The sequence below is a fragment of the Brachyhypopomus gauderio genome, unplaced genomic scaffold (genome assembly GCF_052324685.1).
Source record: "Brachyhypopomus gauderio isolate BG-103 unplaced genomic scaffold, BGAUD_0.2 sc116, whole genome shotgun sequence".
Lineage (NCBI taxonomy): Eukaryota > Metazoa > Chordata > Actinopteri > Gymnotiformes > Hypopomidae > Brachyhypopomus > Brachyhypopomus gauderio.
In genome coordinates, this window is record NW_027506937.1 from 340,702 (window position 1) to 365,209 (window position 24,508).

Genomic DNA, 24,508 nt, shown 5'->3' on the forward strand with positions numbered 1-24,508 from the left:
CTAATCACACACACCTATAAAACTCCTTAATAAATGTGTATACCATCAGATGGGCTACATTCACTAATCACACACCTATAAAACTCCTTAATAAATGTGTATACCATCAGATTGGCTACATTCACTAATCACACACACACCTATAAAACTCCTTAATAAATGTGTATACCATCAGATGGGCTACATTCACTAATCACACACCTATAAAACTCCTTAATAAATGTGTATACCATCAGATGGGCTACATTTGCTAATCACACACCTATAAAACTCCTTAATAAATTCCCTAATAATAGTCCCTATACGTTGGCCAGAGAGTTTGATGTATCTAATGAGGTGGGATTATTCTTTGTGTACTATTAAATCTTCATCAGTGTAGAAGTGTAAGACATCTGAACAGAAGACACCAGCCACAGACGTCACTGAGAGACGCACTTTAGACTTAAAAGAAGAACTTACACTGAATATGCTCTGGTTGTGAGACAAGGAAAAATGTTCGGATAATTTATAGAATTTTTTAAGAAAAAAAGGATTTGACAGCTGAATTTAACCAGGTAAGATATGAAAGATGTACAAAATATGTAAGAAATAATGTCCGTGTGTTCGACGGGTTCATGTCTGATTTGCATGATGCAAATCCTCTGATGGCCCTCGGCCCCGTGACATTCTCTCTGTGAGCAGTTCTTGTTTCTTGGAGAAACATTTGCATATTATTTGCTTATCATCAGTTTCCTCTTTCTCACTGGCTTCATTTTATCGCTTTGATACGTAATTAAATGCAAAACTCTTATCGCTCTCATCTTTTGAATAAAGGACACACATTAAGGATTGTGTTAACAGGAGCATTGAAAAATGTCTTCACTTCAGTTGAAAAACAGGTTAGGAATCACTCTTTTCCAGTGTTTTTGGTCTGTGTGATTCAGACAAATATTTGAATTTCTGTTAAAATGTCCATTAACAGTATTAATACAATACTTTGTTTCATCTCACAGTCATCTCACATACTTATTGTAATTGCAGAGTTCATACAAACTTCATTATATCAACAAAATTAACACAAGTTAAACAAAACATGCAGATATAGCATTTCATAAGAATAGGTGTGCTTGCAGCAGTAAAAGAACATTATACATTATTGAGGGCAGTAATATCAATGAGTCTACTGGCAGTTTTGCATATTTAATATTATTGCATACAGGCTACAGTGAGGAAAATACGTATTTGAACAGCAGTAAGACACAAATAAATCATTAAAAAATTATACATTGTGATTTCCGGATACTTTTTTTAGATGATGTCTCTCACAGTGGAGATGCACCTAAGATGAAAATGTCAGACCCCTCCATGATTTCTAAGTGGGAGAACTTGCAAAGTCGCAGGGTGTTCAAATACTTATTTTCCTCACTGTTGTGATGGGCAGGGTGAGCGAAATAAAATGGAAGCGATCACGCCAAGTCTCAGGGAAAATGGATGGTTTAATTGAAATAGTGCGCAAACCAAAAATCCGTGACATGATCCCAATGAAGGATATAATGACCAGCGGTCAACTGGTATAAAGACAAGACATGTATAGACAAACAAATGACCCTCAGGTGAGACGGATCACAGGCTCTGCCCCCCCGAGGGACGAACACAACAACAACAGGACAACTGCCGCTGTAGACGGAGGCGACCAGTAGGGGGCCCGTCGTTCCAATGACTTTTTTAAAGTCTGTCTGTGTTTTGAATCTGAAATGTATCTTTTTTTTACAGAAAGTGGTGGTTTATACAGTTTTAAATGCTGAGACTATGCACATACTTTATCATTGTGAATCCTTAAATTTAGAAGCTGACATGTGGAGTCACCTGATGAGGTTTTACATGTGTAAGTGCTGCTGATGTGATGTGGTGTTGGAGAAAAACGTTTTGGAGCTCCAGATGTGAAGATCCCTGGGTATCCGCATCTCCATTACAGCAAATGTAGTTTTCATTGAAATACTTCAGATTTACTTTTTTTTTTACTTCAAATTTACTTTTAATTGTTAATTGTAACCTTTTCAAAGAACACAAAGCTTACATATAAAACAGTAGATTAAACAATATGCTAATGATAGAAGATAAAATGCTATTCAACATGGAATCCAGAACAGAAAGATATTAAAAACTGGAGTTGTGAAAACATGAGCTCAGAATATAGTGACCCCTAACCCCTAACTCTAACACTAACCCCTAACTCTAACACTAACCCCTAACACTAACCCCTAACTCTAACACTAACCCCTAACTCTAACACTAACCCCTAACTCTAAAACTAACCCCTAACACTAACCCCTAACACTAACCCCTAACTCTAACACTAACCCCTAACCCCTAACTCTAACACTAACCCCTAACTCTAACACTAACCCCTAACACTAACCCCTAACTCTAACACTAACCCCTGTGCAGTGTCAATGCCAGATCATCATATTTAGGTCACATTACAATAAAAAACACAGGCCCTACAGTATGGACTCAGCAAGAGCACAGGTCAGTGCTCCATTCACCGCTGTTATTAGTGACAGATACTGTGTGGTTCTTCAGACACCATGTCTGCTCTCTGCTGCACTGCTGTCTCGCTCCGACACGCCATCATATCCACTTTTTCTTTGGGAACTCTGTGTGATTTTGTCTGTTTCGGATTATTATCATGTGGGAATATTCCTCTTCTGAGAAGGTTCTGGTGACTGAATCATCTGGTCAGCCAGAATGTTCAAATATCCAGAGGAATTCATGGTATTCACCTTCAAATGTCCTCTTCCCAATACGTTCTGTGCTCATTCAGCCCCATATCATCCCACTCCCCGCTCTGGGCTTCTCTGTCAGGACCATGCGGGACTGTGCTTCTCTGTCAGGACCATGCGGGACTGTACTGCTCTGTCGGGACCATGCAGGACTGTGCTTCTCTGTCAGGACCGTGCGGGACTGTGCTTCTCTTGCGGGACCATCCATTCCCTAAGTTTAATCTTGCATATTTGTTGTGATGGGCAATGAAAGGTTTTTGTCCTGTATGCTGTCCACACAGATTGACTTTACACGATGTCCTTTGCCCTGTCTAAGCTGTCACAGACACTGTGCTTCCACTGACAGCCCCACTGGCCTGTCTGTTTCCCAGATCTAGACTGTGTAAATAGCGCGTTGTCTGTGGCATAATGTTTTGAGGACAGCCTACACAGTCACAGTTAGAGGATCTCTGGCTTGTTCAGTGATTACTGTTTCAACTGACCTTCAACTAGGGACAGGTCTTCCTCTTCAGTCTTTGTGTGTTACAGTCTGATTTTTCAACACCTCCGGCAATTATTTCCCATGGAGCCTTGACGCATTGTGCTGCTTAATAAACATTTTTATGCAGTTCAGCTAATTGGAAAACCACTGTACTCTGTTTTGTTTCAATACCAACATATGTTGTAAGGTGTGTGGCAGTCGTCAAAGGTGTATTTCCTTTTCCTAGACTGGGGCCAGTATTTTTAATGCAAGCTTTCTATATCATTTATTTTTAAATTGTACATAAGAGAAAAATCTCTGTTTGCAAACTTTGATATAATGCAATTATTAAGAAATTATAATTTTTTTTAACAATTTGACTGTGATATTACGGGGTGTACTCACATCTGCTGTGTACTGTATTAAGCAGGGTGGGTGGTTATTGCAGCACTGTAGATTATGAAACAAGTTGTAACGTGTGGTGTGTTGGCATGTGTGTGAAATATCCTGAATGATTGAAGAGCACCAGTCAGATCATTTCACTTCACATAAAACTCTGAGTTCATTCCTACAGTTCATGTCCAGCCACATGTAGCCTTGATCTCGTGTTTCTATGGCGCCACACTGGTGAGACAGGGGAAGTTCTGGCTGTCTTCCTCCCTTCCAGTTGGTCCAAGATCCCACAACCATCCCATTGGACCAAATCCAGAACCCAAAGAGACGGCTCTGTCTAAGCCCCACCCACACAGGCCCAGATAATTTATTCCTTCTGAGTTCAGACTCCACTTCTTTCTGGTCGAGGTGAGACTCAATGCGCAGGAGACCAGACCTGTGACCTTCCTTACAGTAGTCCAGAGCTTTCTCCCAGATCATACTGACCTCACTCACATGGATGGACGCTGACAGAGACACAAACACCAGAGACACTTCTTCATTCTACTGATCTAGACTGCAGAGAACATTTTAGTGTTGGTAACATCATCACTTACTGCTGTAGCACAGAGCAGATGCAGGATCATTACACGCTGATGGAGACCATTCATCCTTCATCAGTTTTACACAATCACATGGCTGAGGGACACAAGATCTCCAGTTCCTGTAGGTGGAGAGACCTCCATCAGCCCACTCCCAGCCTGAGCTGAGCATGGCTCTAATAACATCTGTAGAGGTCAAAGGTAAACACGGTTTATTTATGTTTATGCAATTGAAGTTATGAGGTTGATATGAATAAGGAATTTATCAATAGTCCCAGTCAGGTTATTACCATATTTATAGCACATGAAATTAAAATTGACCCTTATTGATGATATCAATAATTACAGTTTGTAATATTGTTAAAACGTCTATATTAAGTTTTTACCTTGTTTATAACACATAAAATGATTTTTCTCTGTGCAGTTATTACAATTCAATGAACCATTAGCCATCATAGTAGCACAGCAGCTCAATGTTCCACAGTCATCTGTCAAGTTTACAAATGTAACTGCATCACCATTAGACCATTTATAACTGGGACTGTGGTGGAGTCCAATCCAGGCAGCATATAATCCAGCCTCCTCAGTCAGATTAGCCAGTACACTGTTGTCTTCCTCACTGTACACAGTGACGAGGTTGGTGTAGTTTCTTCTACAAGCTGTCTGAGCCTCAGACTGAGTCAGACTCCCATCCACAATGATGTGGAATGTTCTGAGACGATTTCCACCTGCAGCAGAAAAGACTGGAAAAGTTTCTCTTCTTAGTGACTCAGTGATGGGGTGATGTTCTACTATAGTCTGATGAGAAACTGTCAGGAATGTTCTCCAGTGCTGTGGGCGTGTGTTGTGATACCTGTGGCATTACTGTGGTAGCACAGAGCAGGAATACCAGTATTACATGACACTGAGATCCATTTCCCTCTTTGCAGTTTTGTACAGTGTTCGGTTGTCTGAGGCTGATCAGTCCCCCAGTTCCTGTAGGTGGAGAGACCTCCATCAGTCCACTCCCAGTCATCACACAGCAGGCCGATCCAGAAGGGGTTGGTGCTGTTCTTCCCATTCAGATTCACCTCTTCATTTTGCTCCTGGTCTCTGATGCTGACCAGATCAGTGTATTTCTCCCTGCAGTATCTCTGGGCTTCATACCAGGACATTGGCTCAAGCACTAATTGATAACTGTGGCACGAATCTGCAGTGATTAAACAATTAACAAATCAATCCTTAATTATATGTTTAGACTTAAAGGTGATGACATCAATAATTATAGTATTTATTATGGTTGAAACCTCTATAGTAAGTATTTACCTTGTTTATAACACATAAAATTCTTTTTCTGTGTGCAGTTATCACACTCCCATGAACCCTCAGCCTTCATAGCAACACAGCAGCTCCATGTCCCACAGTCTTGTGTTGAGTCTCGGAATGTAACTGCATCACCATTAGACCATTTATATCTGGGCTGACTGTGGTACAGCCCAATCCAGGCAGCATATAATCCAGCCTCCTCAGTCAGATTAGCCAGTACACTGTTGTCTTCCTCACTGTACACAGTGACGAGGTCGGTGTAGTTTCTTCTACAAGCTGTCTGAGCCTCAGACTGAGTCAGATTTTCATATCCTGTGATGTTGAATGTTCTGAGACGACTTCCACCTGCAGCAGAAAAGACTGGAAAAGTTTCTCTTCTTAGTGACTCAGTGATGGGGTGATATTGGTCTGATATGAAACTGTCAGGAATGTTCTCCAGTGCTGTGGGCGTGTGTTGTGATGTGGCACTACTGTGGTAGCACAGATCAGATTCAACATTATTACATGGCACTGAGTAACAGTAATGAGGCTATAGGGGTAGATGTGAAGGACTGGGGTAGATGTGACAGGGCAGATGTAATGGGGTAGATGTAGCAGGGTAGATGTGATGGGGTAGATGTGAAGGGCTGGGGTAGATGTAGCAGGGTAGACGTGATGGGGTAAATGTGAAGGGTATTAACATTTCCTCTGTCCTTTCCATCTGAAAGATGTTCAACCCCAGAAGACTTTGGTGGACAGATGAATTTGGGAGTCGAACAGGGGGGTGAACTGGAGGGTGAATAGGGGGGTGAACAGGGTGAACAGGGGGGTGAACTGGGGGGTGAATAGGGGGGTGAACAGGGTGAACAGGGGTGCACATAACCTTCAGCTCAGCTGAACAGGAAACACACAGCATGTGACTTGTATGGTACACATGGAGCAGTTCACATGAGAGGAGAATTATGTTGGGTATTTTTTAGTATGTTTGATATTTCTTGTTTGTAAGTGGTGCCATGTGCTCAATCAGGTTTTTAAATAAAGCTTACAGTGTAAAGTTTTATATTACATTGACATTTTTAAATAGCACAGTGTAAAGTTTTATATTACTCAATCCTACCACTCAAAGAAATATTTATAAAATAGTAGATACATGAAGAAAAACAAGTCTCGCTTTTCAGTGAATGAAATAAATCTATCTCTTAAAATCTCTTATTGTAAATTTGGCAGGATTGATCATCACCGTTAGTGGAAGTAGTGGGTTGTGAGAAAGTAGAAACCAAATATGACAAGAGGAAGCAAAAATCTTATTAGTCTAAATTCACTACATTATTTACGTGTCACATCTAGCTCCGCCCACATCTGTCAGTCTTGTTTGTGTCTCCAGTTTAGCTCCTCCTATCTGTCAGTCATGTCTCTGTTTTTGCTCCTTGTGTCTCGTTCTGTCTGTCTTGTTTGTACCTCTAGTGTTGAGTCTCGTGGGTCGGTGTATGAATCTTGGTGAGGTCTGTGTAGGTCATTTATCACTGCTCAAGGTTATGATCTCATTGTTCTACGTTCTGGTTTCTGAATTTCTGTGTGTACCTGGTTTAGTCTGGTTGTATGTCTAGTGTGTTTAGTTGGTCTATGTGCATCCCTTCTGTAGAGTCTCTGCCTTATCCACATCATCTGTCTGTGTTCACTGTGTGTGTTAAGTTATATTCTGGTAGTTCTGTCTTCATGTTATAGTCTTGGTGTTAGTCCTATAAGTCTGTTCGTCATGCCTCGCTGTCGTCATGCCCACCGTGTTGTCATGGTGAGTTCAAAAGAGGTTGATAATGTTGACAGTGTCCTTCCTGTAAATAAACCCTCAATCACACTTGTGTCCGCCGCCTCTCAGTACAACTTAACAGCATGGTCTTTACATTTATTTATTTATTGCTACTTAAATATTCAGTTTCAGCTTTCAATATGTTGACATGTAACTGGTTAAACATAAATTCTTCTCATAAGTAAATGGCAACTGTCACGGAGCAGCTCCAGACCCCTCCTTTTGGGCGTGTGTTTATGTCATCTGCGTCTGGTTATGACCGTATATGTATCTCCGTGGGGTTGTGTGTGAGCGTGTTCATCTGTCTCACCTGTGTCTCGTCTCGTGATCAGTGTGTAACAGTGATCAGTGTATAGTTCTGACTGTTACAACTGGGGATTGTGTACTTCATCTATTTAATGTACGTTCGCACAAATGTCTCGTGATCGTCTTTGTCTAAAGCTCGTGCCTGTGTGTATGTGGTTAATGCTACTCGCGCTGGTCTCCACCGTCTTTGTTAATTAAAATGTGTGTTTTCACCGCAACGTGCCTCGTCGTGTGGTCCTGCCTCCCCTGTCAGTCTTGTCTTTTGTTTTGTTCTCTGTGTGTTTGAGTGTCTTTTATTTTGACATTTCCTAGTTGTCTCTGGCTGTGTTCGAAATAGTCTACTACATACTACTGGCGTACTGATCGAGCCCCAAATCAGTATCCAGTATGCAGTATGTGACCAAAATGAAAATTTCCAGTACGCGAAACATACCCGGATGAATATTCTACTTCCGCAAAATATTCCAGTACGTGAACAGAGCTATCTTCGTGGTGTACTGCATCCCATCATGCAACGCTACGTTCACGTGACCCCGTAGTGTGCTTTGCTTTTGTCGCATACTGAAAACTGTACTGCATACTACTACGAGGACCAGTATGCAGTATCCAGTATATACTGAGTCCAGTATGCAGTATCCAGTATGTAGTAGTCTATTTCGAACACAGCCACTGTTTTCACACCCCTGCCGTGTTCTCTGCCCCTCGTTATCACTTTCAGGTGTGTCTTGTTGTGTTCCTTGTTTAGTCAGTGCATTTAAGTCCTGTGTTTGGTCTCTGTGGTTGTGGGTTATTGTAGCTTGTACGTTGAACGTTGTATGTTATCAGTGAAAGGATTAAGTCTAATGTTCTAGTCGTGTGTAGTGGTTGTTGTTCAGTTAGTTCATGCTCTCTGTGTCTTTTTGTGTTATCTTGCTTGTCATCTTTGGTCTTTGTATAAATTATACTCTTTTGTGTTAGTCGTTTATATTAAACCTCTGAATTCTGCATCTGCATCCTACCTGCCCAGCCTTGTTCGTTACACGTGCCTCGTCGTGCCTCTTCCCCACGTTACAACAACATTAATATTAATATAACATTTATGTTAATGAACTGTAAAACATACACTGGAACCTGAAAACAATTGGTGTCCAGACCACTTTGACATTGTGAAAATAATTTTTTTCCACCAGATAATAATTTGATTAATCAAATATGCGTAAGAATCACAAATTCATACCGAATATGTTCAGAGCAAACAGGTGTTTTGAGCATAGTGATTATTAGTGAATATTTACCCAACAGTAGAGAGAGGAGCACAGAGATGGTTTCCATGGTAATTCCATAAACTCACACTAGTGCTGAGTTGGAGTCCTGAGTGCTGAAATATCAGAGGGGCTGTAGTGATCTAATCTGCAGACATACACACCAGACACTGTATGTGTTCACTCTGATTACAAACATTTAACATGTAAAAAAAAAACATTGCAAATACAGCAAAAACAGATAGCAGTAAATAAAAAATGGTTAAATAAATTTCTGGTTAATAACTGATGAACTACATAAAAGAATTAGTAAACTAAGGACAGAGTCTTACCTGATGAGGTGTTTATTGTTGAATGGAGAAGAATTTTCAAATCCCCAACAGCTCTCATCGTGGTGACATCACATGATGAGGTGTGATGTCACCAGCTCATATGCATATATGTCAAGATGTAAAAAAGGCTTTGAACTAGAGCTGCATTTGAGAATAAGGAGAGAAAAAGTCTCATAAAGCCAATTACAGTAAAGCTGTACCAAGGCCAAAAGAGAAACATCTATGGATGATCTAAGAATGTGCAAATGTACACACAGAGAAACCATTAGATATTGTGTAATATATCATATTTGTTACTGAGAGAGTAACACTAAAAGAACATTTAAATTAGTTAATATTTCAATCTAACCCTTTAGAACGATCTGGGATTATTTGACTCAAAACCAAAAAAAGTGTAACTCGTATTTCTAAATGTGCTGTAATGTGTGTTCTGTGTGAGACACCCGTGTATCCTAGAGGAATCTTTACCCACCGTTCACTTTGTGTATCACCACTTCCTACAGGAAACAATGCTTACAGACAAGATGTGGGACAGAAATGTAAAAAAAATGTTTTATTTATTATTCAGGACAATGATTTCAAAAACAAGTTTAATTTCACTGGAGGAAAGAAAGTAACTGTTCTGGGGATTGGGGTTGTGACATTTTACTATCTGGTTAATAAAGTCACTGTGAACAGTTTCCATGTGGTTCATAAAGAGGCTGAAATAGACAAATGTATGCAAACACACTGAAGCCACATATCAAAGGTGCTGCTTCTTCCTCGTTACTGACCAGGGCCCGTATTTATCAAACTTCTTAGAGTGGAATTTTGGACTTAAATGCTGGAAAATTCTTAGATTTGCTCCTACTCACAGAGTTAAGTGTAAGTGCCAGTTATCAAAACTCTCAAGAATCACTCTTACTCTCCCGAAAAGTTAAAACTGCTCCAGAGGACTCATAAGTTGTTAAGAGTTGCCACTAGGGGGCTGAGATGGCACTGAGAAGACAGAGATGCGTGCGAACCTTCACACATTTCAATTTTATAGATATGTAAATATGCACATAAATATGCACAATGCACAAATATGCACAATAATTAGGCATTAAGATAAGCATGGGATTAAATTTTTTTGTTCTTCCTTTCATTTTTTTCATGCAAGAGTGTAATATTCATGCTGCGATTTTAGTACTTTAATTTTAAGCTTTGACGTCTGCCTTGTCAGTTCTTGTATGTCATTTTGGAGTGAGTCCTCTGCCAGACGTCCTTCAGACGCCCACTCTTCCTCCGGCCATTCATGACTGGAGGTGTTTGGAAGCGCTGTCAGAGAGGGAGGGGCAGATGGAGAATCTGCGCTCAAGCCAGCAGGGTCGGAAGAACGAGCAGCTTCTTTATTACTGATGGATGCAATAATTTTGAAGTGACAATTAGCATATCAATGTTTGTGTGCAACTCTAAATAACTGATAAAAACCTTGTCTTTGAGATATGTTTTAGAATTTCATTAATGCAGGATCCACTCCACAGATCACCACAGTGTCTTCCCCCATGATACGCTGCACCATCTCACAAACTGCGCTAAGAGGCTTGCCCGGTGGTTGTCCGCCTGAATGTGATTCGGTTAGAATGTATGCAGTATCCAAAATAAATCTGAGAAAATATATGAATAACAAAAGAAAGAAGGGAAAATTATACATACCAGTGCATGTCACATACTTAAAGGTAGATATGAAATATTTTTTTAATGGATTATTTATTAACTATGTAAATACGCTGTGTAATTTCACAAAAAATATGATTACAACATTATTAAGTTAAATGTGAAGGTATTTCAACATTTTCTGAATTTTATCTTGACGTTTCTCAGGAAATATTATTGAACATGAAATCCGATCCAGTGATTGGTTCTTGCAGGGGGTTTTGAAACGACGTCATCCAGGATCAGCTTTGCGGCACAGCCAGGTGTCGTAAATCAGCTCTGAGACTGACGCTTAAGAATTACTCCTACACTTCGCTTAAAGTGAGACTGAGAGGCTTGATAACTAACTTTTAGTCTCAGCTTTTAACTAAGAATTATTTTAGACATAAGTCAATTCATAGCAGCATTCTTAGGAGTAATTCTAAGAAGTTTGATAAATACGGGCCCAGGTCATGCAGTTGAGTGTCATTTCAACAGCTTCTCAGTGTCTGTGAAACCATCAGTTGCCACCAGGGGGCTGAGATGGCACTGAGAAGACAGAGACGCGTGCGAACCTTCCAAGAGAGGAAGAATGTTTTGGAAATGTTTGATGACTTTCAATTAATCAAACGATATAGACTGGACAGAGCAGGAATCATCATTGTCACTGACTTGGTGAGAGACGTCATCTCACCTTCAACTACGCAGCAACGTCATCCCAGCTGAATTAAAAGTAGTGCTGAAGCTTCGTTTTCTTGCTACAGGAAAATGCAGCAGTGTAGTGCTGATGATTTGGGACCATCCCAACCAACAATTAGCCGAGTCGTCATGCAAACAATTATGGCACTTACAGCGCCACACATTGTAACCCGCTTTATTGACTTCCCAACAACACCCCATGTCATCCAACAGAAGCAAACCCAGTTTATGCAGATAGCTGGATTTCCAGGAGTTGTAGGTGCAATTGATGGCACTCACATAAAGATCATTGCTCCCAGCATTAATGAGGATGTTTATGTGAACAGAAAGAGATACCACAGCATCAACACTCAAGTTGGGTTTGATGCAGAATACAACATTTTAGATGTTGTACCCAAATGGCCTGGGTCAACCCATGATGCTCGGATATTCACTGAAAGCAGCTTGAACCAACTTTTTGAAACAGGACTTGTGCCACCCGGACATCATCTCTGACTGACTTCTGCCTTTACAGTTCTTGTATGTCATTTGGGAGTGAGTCCTCTGCCAGACGTCCTTCAGACGCCCACTCTTCCTCCGGCCATTCATGACTGGTGGTGTTTGGAAGCGCTGTCAGAGAGGGAGGGGCAGATGGAGAATCTGCGCTCAAGTCAGCAGGGTCGGGAGCACGAGCAGCTTCTTTATTACTGATGGATGCAATAATTTTGAAGTGACAATTAGCATCACAGTGTTTGTGTGCAAATCTAAATAAATGATAAAAACCTTGTCTTTGAGATATGTTTTAGAATTTCATTAATGCAGGATCCTGACCCCCCTCCACTCCACAGATCACCACAGTGTCTCCCCCCATGAGACGCTGCACCAAATCACCAACTACGCTAATAGGCTTGCCCGGTGGTCCTCAGCCTGAAATATATGAATAACAAAAGAAAGAAGGGAAAAATATACATACCAGTGCATGTCACATACTTAAAGGTAGATATGAAATATTTTTTTTATTATTTATTAACCACGTAAATACACGGTTATTTCACAAAAATTATGACTGCAACATTATATATATAGATATATAGATATAATAATTATTATATCCCTCTTCCTCCGGCCATTCCTCCAGTCATGAATGGCCGGAGGAAAAGTGGGCGTCTGAAGGAGGTCTGGCAGAGGACTCACTCCAAAATGACATACAATAACTGACGAGTCAGACGTCAAAGCTTAAAATTAAAGTATGAAAATCGCAGCATGAATATTACACTCTTGCACGAAAAAAATGAAAGGAAGAAAAAAAATTAAACCCATGCTTATCTTAATGCCTAATTATTGTGCATATTTGTGCATTGTGCATATTTATATATCTATAAAACTGAAATGTGTACCTAAAATGAAGGTTCGCACGCGTCTCTGTTTTCTCGGTGCCTTCTCAGCCCCCTAGTGGCAACTCTTAACATCTTAAGAGTCCTCTGGAGCAGTCTTAACTTTTCAGGAGAGTAAGAGTGATTCTTATACTTGAGAGTTTTGATAACTGGCACTTACACTTAACTCTGTGAGTAGGAGCAAATCTAAGAATTTTTCAGCACTTAAGTCCAAAATTCCACTCTAAGAAGTTTGATAAATACGGGCCCTGTCTGACAATTCAGGCATTAAAAATGTCCTGACAAACTGTTGTTTAAAACAATAAAACTGCATCTTGTGGCTAAGTCAGGTGAGGATATTAATATAAAAAACATGTATTGAAGTATTCTAATATACACTGCTCAAAAAATAAAGGGAACATTTTAACAACACAATGTAACTCCAAATTAATCACACTTCTGTGAAACCAACTTGTTCATTTAGGAAGCAACACTGATTGTGAATAAATTTCACCTGCTGTTGTGCAAATTGAACTGACAACAGGTAGAAATGAGAGGCAATTAGCAAAACACCCCCTATAAAGGAGGTTCTGCAGGTGGAGACCACAGACCTTTTCTCTGTTCTCATCCTTTCTAGCTGATGTTTTGGTCACTTTGGCATTTTGTCAGTTCTCTCACCATAGAGGTAGTGATGGGCAAATGAAGCCTCTTGAAGCAATGAAGCTTTCCAACCCTTTGCTTTGCAAAAAGGTTCATTACTCGAGGCTTCATTCATCACTCACTAGTGACATCTGCTGGTGAAACTGTAACAGCCTCGTCATTCAGTTGGATCATACTTTCAAAAATGTGTAAATGCAATATTGTCACAAAGTTTCCATCAAACTCATGTTTAGTAACAGGAGAATCATTTAAATCATACTTAATTGTCATGTTTTAATTATTAAAGTGATTTGTAGCCAATCTAATCCTTGACCATTAGTGGTTGTGTTGGGTTTTCTTGTATGTCATGAACGTATTTGACAATGAAGATATGTTGTACTTTACTATGTTGGGAATTGAGTGATTGTTGAGTGACTGAATATTTGGAGTTAGAAACAGATTTTTTTTAAAAACAGAATGTGTTTAAAATAATTGCTTCTTGGGGCTTCTAGATCTGGTTTGGCAGTCATGACCTGGTGGTTAGGGAAGGGAAGTGGTTAGGGAACTGAGCTTGTAATCGGAGGGTCGTGGGTTCGATCCCCAGGCCTGAGGCCATGACTGAGGTGCCCCTTAATCCTCAATTGTTCACTTATATAAAAATGAGATAAAATGTAAGTCGCTCTGGATAAGGGCGTCTGCCAAATGTAAAATGTTTTTAACATTACAAATAAGGTTTGCCTCTTCCAATGGTTTTTAGTCTGTTTTTGATGTGTGAATCTGATGTACATCCTGATCAAACAAAAAGAATTTAGAACGTTCCAGATTTTAAATTTAACCACCTACTACAACACGAAGCAACAGGGTTCATAGCGCTTTTATTTAGAAAAACGATACGCAAAATGAAGCAATGACGTGGCCGATGTAATGCGAGGCCTCGTTTGTTGCTGATCACGTGATTTTGCTCAATATGACACAAGCTCCGAAGCGGGGCTTCATCGGACACGCCCCTTTTTACTCGGTACACGCTTCGAAGCCTAGCTTCAGATGTCCCATCACTACATAGAGGTAGCATGATGCTGTGTCTACAACCCACATAAGTTGCTCAGGTAGTTCAGCTCATCCAGGATGGCACATCAATGTGAGCTGTGGCAAGAAGGTTTGCTGTGTCTGTCAGCACAGTGTCCAGAGCATGGAGCAGACACCAGGAGACAAGGAGGGGGCCGTAGGAGGGCAACAACCCAGCAGCAGGACCACTAACTCCTCCTTTGTGTAAGAAGGAACAGGAGGAGCAGTGCCAGAGCCCTGCAAAATGACCTCCAGCAGGCCACTAATATCCATGTTTCTGCTCAAACTGTCAGGAAGACTCCATGAGAGTGGTATGAGGGCCTGACGTCCACATGTGGGGCTTGTGCTTACAGCCCAACACCGTGCAGAGTGATTGTCATTTGCCAGAGAACACCAAGATTGGCAGATTCACCATTGGCACCCTGTGCTCTTCACAGATGAGAGCAGGTTCACACTGAACACATGATAGAGTCTGGAGACGTGACAGAGTCTGTAGACACTGTGGAGAATGTTCTACTGCCTACAACATCCTCCAGCATGACCGGATTGGCAGTGGGTCAGTAACGGTGTGGGGGGGCATTTCTTTGGAGGGCCACACAGACCTCCATGAGCTAGCCAGAGATACCCTGACTGCCATTAGGTACCAGGATGAGATTCTCAGACCCATTGTGATACCATATGCTGGTGCAGTGGGTCCTGGGTTCCTTCTGATGCATGACAATGCTAGGTCTCATGTGGCTGAAGTGTGTCAGCAGTTCCTGCATGATGAAGGCTTTGATGTTATGGATTGGCCTGCCCATTCCCCAGACCTGAATCCAATCAGTTGACTGATGTTTTAATCCAGGTCTGGGAGGAGATTCCTCAGCAGAACATCCACCATCTCATCAGGAGCATGTCCAGGTGTTGTAGGGAGGTCATACAGGCACGTGGAGGCCACACACACTACTGAACCTCATTTTAACTTGTCTTGAGGAATTTCCACTGACGCTGAATCAGTCATTGGATTTTCCACTTTGATTTTGAGTATTCCAAAATCCAGACCTCCATGGGATAATATTGATTTACATTCATCATTTTATGTTATTTTGTTCTCATCGCATTCCACTATGTAATAAAAAAAGATTTTCAACTGGAATATTTTATTAATTGAGATCTAGGATGTTATTTTAGCGTTCCCTTAATTTTTTTGAGCAGTATATATATACAGTCCCTGACATAAGTTCTGTCGCTTATCCATGTTGTGGAAACAAAAGCTTATAACCTGACTTTAAATTCATCGATTGGTTTTAGAAAAGATTTGAAGAGACTGGAGATGTTTTTGACAAGCCCAGGTCCGGCAGACTCCACAAGACAACTGCTCGGGAGGAACGTTTGTTGGTTAGAAAATCCAAAGCCAGTCCCTCTTCCACTGCAACAGAGCTCCACCAGGCCTGGTCACCTCAAGTCCCTGTGTCAACTAGAACAGTTTGTAGGATTCTGTCTCAAAATGGCCTCCATGGTCGAATCAGCGCCCAGAAGCCAGCACTAAACAAAAGGCAGGTAAAAAACCGTGTGGCATTTGCCAAGGCACACAGCCTGCTAAACAGATGGAAGTTGGATAAGTGGCAGAAGGTGGATTTCTCAGATGAATCTTCAGTTGAATTACACCACAGTACTGGAGCCCGTATGGATCCAAGACTCACCCAGAAAACAGTCAAGTTTGGTGGTGGAAAGATAATGGTCTGGGGTTACATTTAGTATGGGGGTGTGCGAAACATTTGCAAGGTGGAAGGCAATATCAATAGCCTAAAATATCAAGAAGTATTAGCTACATCTTACATTCCCAATCATAAAAGGGGCCAAATTTTTCAGCAGGATAGTGATCCATCTCATACATCCATCTCTACATCAAAGTTCCTCAAGGCGAAGAAGATCAAGGTGCTCCAGGACTGGCCAGCCCAGTCACCAGACATGAACATCATTGAGCATGTTTGGGGTAGGATGAAAGAGGAAGCTTGGAAGACAAAACCAAAGAATTTTGATGAACACTGGGAGGCATGTAAGACTGCGTTCTTTGCTATTGTATGAATCATTGTCGAACCGCATGTATGCGGTCCTTCAAGCTCGTGGAAGTCACACAAAATATTAAATGTGGCTCTAATACCACCACAATGTCATTCACCAGTGTTATGAAGCATATATTTGTATATGAAGTGAATTATTTGTTTGATTTTCACCTTACTTTCTGTGGGCGACAACTTTTGTCTTGCCAAAATCTGACCTTTCTGTGTTCATTAAATGATCAATATTTCTGCAGTGAAGCAAATTTATTTTCGTAAATTAAATCTCATTTGGGAGGGTTTCAGCTCTCATATGAGTCATTTCTAAAACGAATAGATGAATTTAAAGTCAGGTTATAAGCTTTTGTTTCCAAAACATGGATAAGCGACAGAACTTATGTCAGGGACTGTATATTATATAATGTTCATTATTACATGTATGCAGATTAATTCAAGGCAACATTAATTTTGCTGTTCCACTGTTACTGATATCTTTGCTGGTAAGATCCTCACAGGAAAGGAACTGTTATTATAGAATAAAGGGAAAACAGTGTGAGTAAAAGTGTGTGTTATAGTGCGCAGGTGTGAACTGGTTAGAAGATCAGTGAATGTCACTTTCCCCCTGTCCCAGTCCAGCTGAACTCTGACCCTCTGCACTTTCTCTGTAGGTGTGAAGTAGTGAGGTGTCTGTCCTGGGCAGCGTGTCCAGTATTTACCGGTGAACTTCCTGTAGCCCAGACGCCACACTGAATCCCAGACCCTCTGTCCCTTTCTCCATTCAGACTCTATAATTACACCCAGTATCCAGACATCACTGTCTCCAACATCAACATCCCAGCAGTGTGTCCCTGAGTTAAAGCCCTCAGAGCCCAGGACACACGCACACACATCAAATCTCTCTGGATTATCAGGAAGCAGTGAGTCCTGTGGTCTGAGTTCTACAGTAGTGAGATCATCAGACAGGTGGAGGTCTGGATGTGCGGTGTTGGGGTCCAGAGTAACAGGGTCTGAGGAGAGAGAACAGAATGAATCATCATGTTCTTCATGTGTTTATGTGACGAGGTCACATCTACTGACTGCAGGCCCTTTACTCTGAGTGAAATGCTGCAGTAGGTTGATAAGAGGGAAGTGATGGTGATGATGTGTGTTGAATTGAATTAGAAGTTTATTTTGGTTATACAACATAAACAAACATCACATCATACACATGGGCACGCTTGAACATCAACCATCCCTTTCACACACACACACACACACACACACACACACACACACACACACACACACACACACACACACAGAGAGAGAGGCCTCTGCTCAGATTTATTGTAAATGTCACACAAAAACAGTGTGTGGGCAGTCATGATCTGGTGGTAGGGAACTGGTCTTGTGACCAGAGGTTTGTGGGTTTGATTCCCAGGCCTGAAGTCATGACTGAGGTTTCCTTGAGCAAGGCACCTAACCCCAACTGCTCCCCGGGTGCCGGGCTAGGGCTGCCCACTCTGTTAAAAACGTCCTCTGTTCATCTTCATATTTTTGTTTTGTTGTGCATTTTTTCCCTGCCATTTTGAGAGCAAATTATATTACTCCTACACTGCTCCAGTACTTTCTCATAGTAATACTTCTTACTAAGTCTCATAATAGTCCATGGGTTAAAGCAAGAAATTTTCATTTGACTGAAAATTTTTCCTGGCAAAAGACAATGCCAGTAATTATCATGGCCTGGCGGTTAGGGAACTGGTCTTGTGACCGGAGGGTTGTGGGCTCGATTCCCAGACCTGAGGCCATGACTGAGGTGCCCCTGAGCAAGGCCCTTAACCCTCAATTGCTCACTTGTATAAAAATGTAAGTTGCTCTGGATAAGGGCGTCTGCCAAGTGCCATAAATGTAAATGTAAATTACTGACAATGTGGTGTAGTTGGGACAAGGCCTCTTTTGCCTAATTCTACATAATAAACACATTTATAAAGTATATTTATCTAAACAGCCTGTGTAAGGACAGAAGAGAGAATCTATGAAGCAACAAAATGCAACACCTGAGCAATAAATGTACATAAATGTTTATATAATGGAGTTATCTGGGGGTCCTCCTCCAGAAAATTATTTTAAAATCAAGTCAAATTTAATGAATCCTGGTGAGTTTTAAAAGGTATGAAGCTTTCTTGTTTTTATCAGATTCACTATCGCAAAAACATAAGCTGTAAGATTACCTGCTTTAAGTAGGTATGTTACAAAAAAATTAAATATCCAAAAATGGCAAATTAAATCACACCACTGGATAGAGCTTTTAAATACAAACAGAACAACATCATCCATGTTAAATTGGTTTAAAAATAAAAAGTTGACATTTTAATGGAAGAAATGCGCCTATTTTCTCCGACTGTATTAAAGCTAAATGAAGAAAAGTCTGTGATCGGTGGAGAGATTCTCCAGTATAAATAACCATAACATCTATATTTCACTACAAATTCAAATAAAAATTGAAATGTAGTCACTTTATAGTATGGACATGACATTATAATATTCAAAATGAATGAACAAATGAATATTTAATGATTAGTACATTGGGCTGAAGCGTGGCGCGCGCGAAGTTACAAAATTCGAGAGGTGCACGACCTCGCGAATCGCCAGCGCGCGAGGCTCTCGCGCACGGGTGGAGCCACCGCGATTACGTCATTTTCGGCGCGCGGACCCTCAATTATATACATATATATATATATATATATATACATCCAATGCTGAAGAGCACCAGTGAGAGAATCATATTTTGGCCACAAAACAGATAGCACGCGCGTGTGTGGTTTATTATGATTTGACGGAATTTTCCCCCCAAAAAATCAAATGACGGAAATCCGTCGTAGTGACGGAGAACTTTAACCCATGTACTAGTCTGACAACAGACAGACAGACGGTTAAGGACAACATCACCCAAAAATGAAAAAAAAAAAAAAAAGGTTTCCAACGGCCATTCGCTAAGTAGAACTTACTTCCCTACCTACCAAACCATTGAGACTGTGTCTGTTAACCGTGTCAGATATAGGAATAACAGGGCGATATGTTTTAAAAATCTAATTTAAATTAAATTAAATAATCAACATGAAGTGAGATCATTACAACCCAGCACGTTCACTTCGTTCGCAGGACGCAGGGTTATTAACTGTTCCTAGGATCAAAAAGATCACAGCAGGTGGAAGAGCCTTTTCTTTTAAAGCTCCACAACTGTGGAATAATCTTCCTGCCTCTATTCGGGACTCAGACACGGTCTCAATGTTTAAATCGCTACTAAAGACTCATATGTTTACTTTGGCCCAGAACTTTCATTCTAGTTTAAGTTATACTTAGCCTGATTGTGTGATTTGTTTGTAACTTGTGTATTCATCTGTATAATTTGTTTTTCTGTAATTTGTGTGTTAACGGGCCGCCCAATGGAGGATGGGTTCCCTTTTGAGTCTTGGTCCTCCCAAGGTTTCTTCCTATTCCCCACCATCATAGGGAGTTTTTCCTTGCCACTGTCGCCTTTGGCTTGCTCATTAGGGATTTGGACCCATAGTATTATTAACCTTGTAAATCATGTAAAGCGCTTTGTGACAACATGTGTTGTGAAAAGCGCAATACAAATATATTTGATTTGATTTGATAATACTTATTAATTTATTTTTTTACCTCTTATATTTGTATTCTGCTTCTTTTGTTCTTTGTTTTTAAAATCTATTATATAATAGGCTATTTTTCTTTTTGCATGCATTTGCAATCCCCTTTGTTTTTTCTTAAAGGACAGTTTTTTTCATATAACCCTGTTAGTATGGATTAGGGTTGCAACGGTATGAGATTTTCACGGTATGATAACCGTCTCAGAAAATACCGCGGTATCACGGTTATCACGGTATCACAGTTAGTTTGTATATTATTAAAAGATACACTGACCCTTAAAGAAATTACAACAAGTTATTTTTGTTCAATTAACTATTTATTGTAGAAACCTGGAACTATTGTATACAAAATGTGTCCTTTAAAAAAATAAGCTGTACACATGTTTATATAAATACTGCAAAATTAGAGAAACCTAAATCATGGATTTCAGTACAATTATTTAAGTTTAAATTATTTAATATCTGATAAACTCAGCCGGGGTCGCTGTCTGATCAACAACTGTTGTAAACGTCCGTTGTACTTCCAAGTTAGAATATAACCAGATACTGCAGGAAGAGAGGATTTATTTCTGACATGATCCTCACAATAGAGATTTCTATTTTAAGGCTTTCACACCGAGTCTGGTTTTAACATATCAAAAACAGGCACGTTAGAATTTGAAAATGAACGCATGTAAATTAATGGCGTCTTTCACATCCAGTGAAAGAAAGGACCTTAAAAAGCTAGGTTTATACTTTCACTAGTGACCGTAGCTCGCGACTCCGCACAGTTCTTTTGTCTTACGTTAACAAATACGAGCCTCTTGTAATTCCAGGACGAAACATGAGAGAACGTGAAGACGTTAAGATTGAGCGTTTTGGAAATAAACAACCATTAAATAATGTGATTAAATAAGCGAATTATTTCGAGTAAATTTATAAATATTTAACTTAATTAAGTTTAAGGTGCTGGGAAATATTGAAACGGACCTTTAAAGTTACGTACAAGTACTTTAATTCCACCTTATAAAGGTGTATGAACCCTGCAAACATGACTTTGTTCATTGCGCTGAGGCGCAGCGCGCGCAAAGTTACAAAATTCGAGAGGTGCACGACCTCGCGAATCGACAGCGCGCGAGACCAAGTATGTCCGGGCGGAGCCACCGCGATTACGTCATTTTCGCCGCTGATTTTAGTTTAGCTTTTTTTTGTTAAATAATGTGTTAAGTCTGATGCACTTTCTGCCATTCTCACCGCTGTGGGCGGAGTAGCTGAACCGGAGCGGAGTTGCGCATGCGCGGGTCAGTTTCTCCGCTGGCTTGCTTTTTACCGGTAATAAGCAAACGCACACGATATGATAACCGTGCATTTTAATACCGTGGTATACCGTGAAACCGGTTACCGCTGCAACCCTAGTATGGATAGAAACCCCATATGCCTTATCTAGATCATTATAACGTGGGTGGTGTGTAGAGGTGGAGAGTGGGTGGTGTGTAGAGGGGAGAGTGGGTGGTGTGTAGAGGTGGAGAGTGGGTGGTGTGTAGAGGTGGAGAGTGGGTGGTGTGTAGAGGTGGATACACAGACGGACATAACTAGACGTAGACAACATAAACACACGCCCAAAAGGAGGGGTCCAGAACTGTAGCGTGACAATTTTTATATACGTCTGTCCAATCAGACAAACGCAGACTCAAAAATGATGACAGGGACATAGACAGGCACAATGATATGGGAGGATCTCAGCTGACACGCTTGGTCCCCCAAGGACAGAGAACCATGGAACTCAGACTCAGAGTACCGGACTTCCTATAGACCCCTAGTATCTTCATTATTTACAGGATGGAGGAGGAGACAGGATGGAGGAGCAGGTGGAGGTGGTGATGTCCCAGGGAGAGTGGGTGGTGTGTAGAGGTGGAGAGTGGGTGGTGTAGAGTGGGTGGTGTAGAGGTGGAGAGTGGGTGGTGTAGAGGTGGAGAGTGGGTGGTGTGTAGAGGTGGAGAGTGGGTGGTGTAGAGTGGGTGGTGTAGAGGTGGAGAGTGGGTGGTGTAGAGGTGGAGAGTGGGTGGTGTAGATCTCCTCATGGACTGACTCCTCAGACCAGCAGTCAACTGGTCATCCCCCTCATTGTTTATACTAATACAGCCTTTAATACTGGAATAGTTCATGTACCAAACACACAATGTTAATGTTTCTCTCTCTATAGAGTTCTAATTGTGAGGAGAACAGAATTACTCTAATTAATCAAAGAACACCAAAACTCACAGTACTGGAGAATCTTCTGCATTCTCTCCCAGACTCTGAACTTCAGGTTGGAAAGATGTTTTGCTACATTGATCAGAGTTCCTGACACCTTCTCATGTTGTTTTGGGGTGTGATGAACTCTGGAAATGTATAAAGATATTATATTATTAAAATACCATATTATTAAAAAACCACATACTGAAGATCTGATCAGAATAAATTCACAAACACAATGTGTAACACAATATGGAGATCAAACAGAAATAATAATCACTTACTGTTTCAATGTGGACGACACATTCTGAGAAGGAAACAGAGGGACAAACACAGAAAATGAAATCAAATTTTAGTCATTTTGTTTATATGAGGGTCAAACATGCATCTTCCTTATATGATGATAACATCAATGTGTCTAAAGACCCTTACACACACACACACAATCACACACACACACACACACACACACAAACTAAAACAAATGTCAAAACATTTTACTTTTTTGTGTGCATTTGTGTGTATAAGTGAGAAAGAGACAGACTGAGTGATTCTTACTAGTAAGAACGGGATGTTCTCAGCTTCCATCTCCTTCTCTGTGTTTCTGATTTGATCTGAAAGAGATGCTATTTCTCCACTCATCTCCTCAATCTTCCTCCTCATCATGTGACTCTTCTGCTCCTCTTCCTCCTTCAGTGCAGCTATTCTTGCTGCTTCTTCATCTCGTAGAAACTGATGGATCTTCTCAAACTCCTCCTTTATCTGCCTCTCTGTGTGCTGGGCCTGATACTGGAATGGGAGATGATGAGGAAATATAAACTGTCCAAATGTGTGTGTTTCATTATGGTGTACGTGGACAGTGATCACGGCACCATTCAGAACTCAGAGTGACCTTTCACCTTAATGTGTGCTGCTGTTTTCTCACAGACTTGTTTATCTTTCTCCAAGACCTTCAGATGCTGCTGTAGAGACTCCAGTGAGGTCTTGAGTTTGTCCTGTAAAATACGGGTTTAGTAGAGGACAGTGTGAGTCTTACAGGACTCATCACTGTATCTGTATAGATGTGCTGGAGATTACAGAGATTATAACGACAACACAATGGCGTGATTACTATGATTCCTTTTCATCCTTTAATATCAAATGGAGATGTTTGATATATCATAGCAGATTGTATATCAATATTTTTATTTATATTAAGTTTCACTGTGAATGTCTGATTTAGCTGTCTGAAATCTCATCATCTGACAAATGTAATCTAGACTGTCTAACATATATTTCAAGATAATTGTAAACACTGGAAAAACATTACAGATAAAACAGTAGTGTACATTTCATACCTTAAAGTCAAACACAGCTTCCTCTACTGGACAGCAGTCGTGAGTTTTATGTGCCTTTGAAATCTGACACACCACACACACAGGCTGTTGGTCCTCCAGACAGAAGAGTTTGCGTTTCTCATTGTGCAGACTGCAGAGCACCTCAGACCCTGCTGAAGATCTCTGACTCCTGCTCGCTAGAAAAGACTCACACAGGTTCTTTAGTGCAAGATTACAGGGAGGATCATCTCTTGAAGATCTTCTCCTACAAACTGGACATTCTTGAGATCCCTTGGTTTCCCAGAACTGCTGCAGACAGGTTTTACACACACTGTGGCTACATGACAGTATAACAGGATCCCTGAAGATGTCACAGCACACAGGACATGAAAACTCTTCTTCTGACAGAGGGTTTGTAGCAGCCATTTCCTCCAACAGCTGCTGTGCTGTTTCTCTGTAATGTCTCCTTCTGTACAAACTTCACTTTCACTTTTAGATCTTCTGTAATAAACACAGTAGCACAGGAGAGAATCAGTCACTGTAGTCCTTTATCCAGCTGAGGGAGTTTAGACTCCTTTCAGAAATAAGACAGAAAGAAGTAAATACCAGAGTTAAGAGGTTCTCATAATATTTATAACTCACTTGAACGTATAATTAATAAAGACTTGTGTGTCACTCCCAGATTTACTTCCTCAAACAGGCAGGTGTGTAC

The 24,508-nt window shown here is 40.7% G+C and overlaps 2 protein-coding genes across 4 annotated transcripts in view; both read right to left on the reverse strand.

Moving 5' to 3' along the window:
- LOC143497931 (macrophage mannose receptor 1-like) overlaps positions 1 to 9,306 on the reverse strand; it is an 84,369-nt gene extending 75,063 nt beyond the window's left edge. Inside the window, exons 1-4 of one of the 3 annotated variants that reach the window (XM_076993576.1) lie at positions 9,167 to 9,306; positions 8,868 to 8,982; positions 5,502 to 5,861; positions 5,050 to 5,385 (exon numbers count right to left, since the gene is read on the reverse strand). In XM_076993576.1, coding sequence (XP_076849691.1) covers positions 5,050 to 5,385; positions 5,502 to 5,861; positions 8,868 to 8,904 — 733 coding nt within the window. In that variant the 5' untranslated portion in view covers positions 8,905 to 8,982; positions 9,167 to 9,306. The remainder of the gene's footprint in view (positions 1 to 5,049; positions 5,386 to 5,501; positions 5,862 to 8,867; positions 8,983 to 9,166) is intronic. The other 2 variants (XM_076993573.1, XM_076993574.1) reach the window with 2 other exon arrangements.
- A 1,065-nt stretch (positions 9,307 to 10,371) lies between these two features.
- LOC143497932 (E3 ubiquitin-protein ligase TRIM39-like) lies at positions 10,372 to 24,269 on the reverse strand. Its single transcript, XM_076993577.1, has 6 exons — positions 23,818 to 24,269; positions 23,380 to 23,475; positions 23,039 to 23,269; positions 22,765 to 22,787; positions 22,508 to 22,626; positions 10,372 to 17,623 (listed from the first exon to the last, which is right to left on the reverse strand). The coding sequence occupies exons 1-6, from the start codon at positions 24,220 to 24,222 to the stop codon at positions 17,079 to 17,081; spliced, it is 1,419 nt and encodes a 472-aa protein (XP_076849692.1). The 5' UTR covers positions 24,223 to 24,269; the 3' UTR covers positions 10,372 to 17,078.
- Between the last annotated feature and the right edge of the window lie 239 nt (positions 24,270 to 24,508).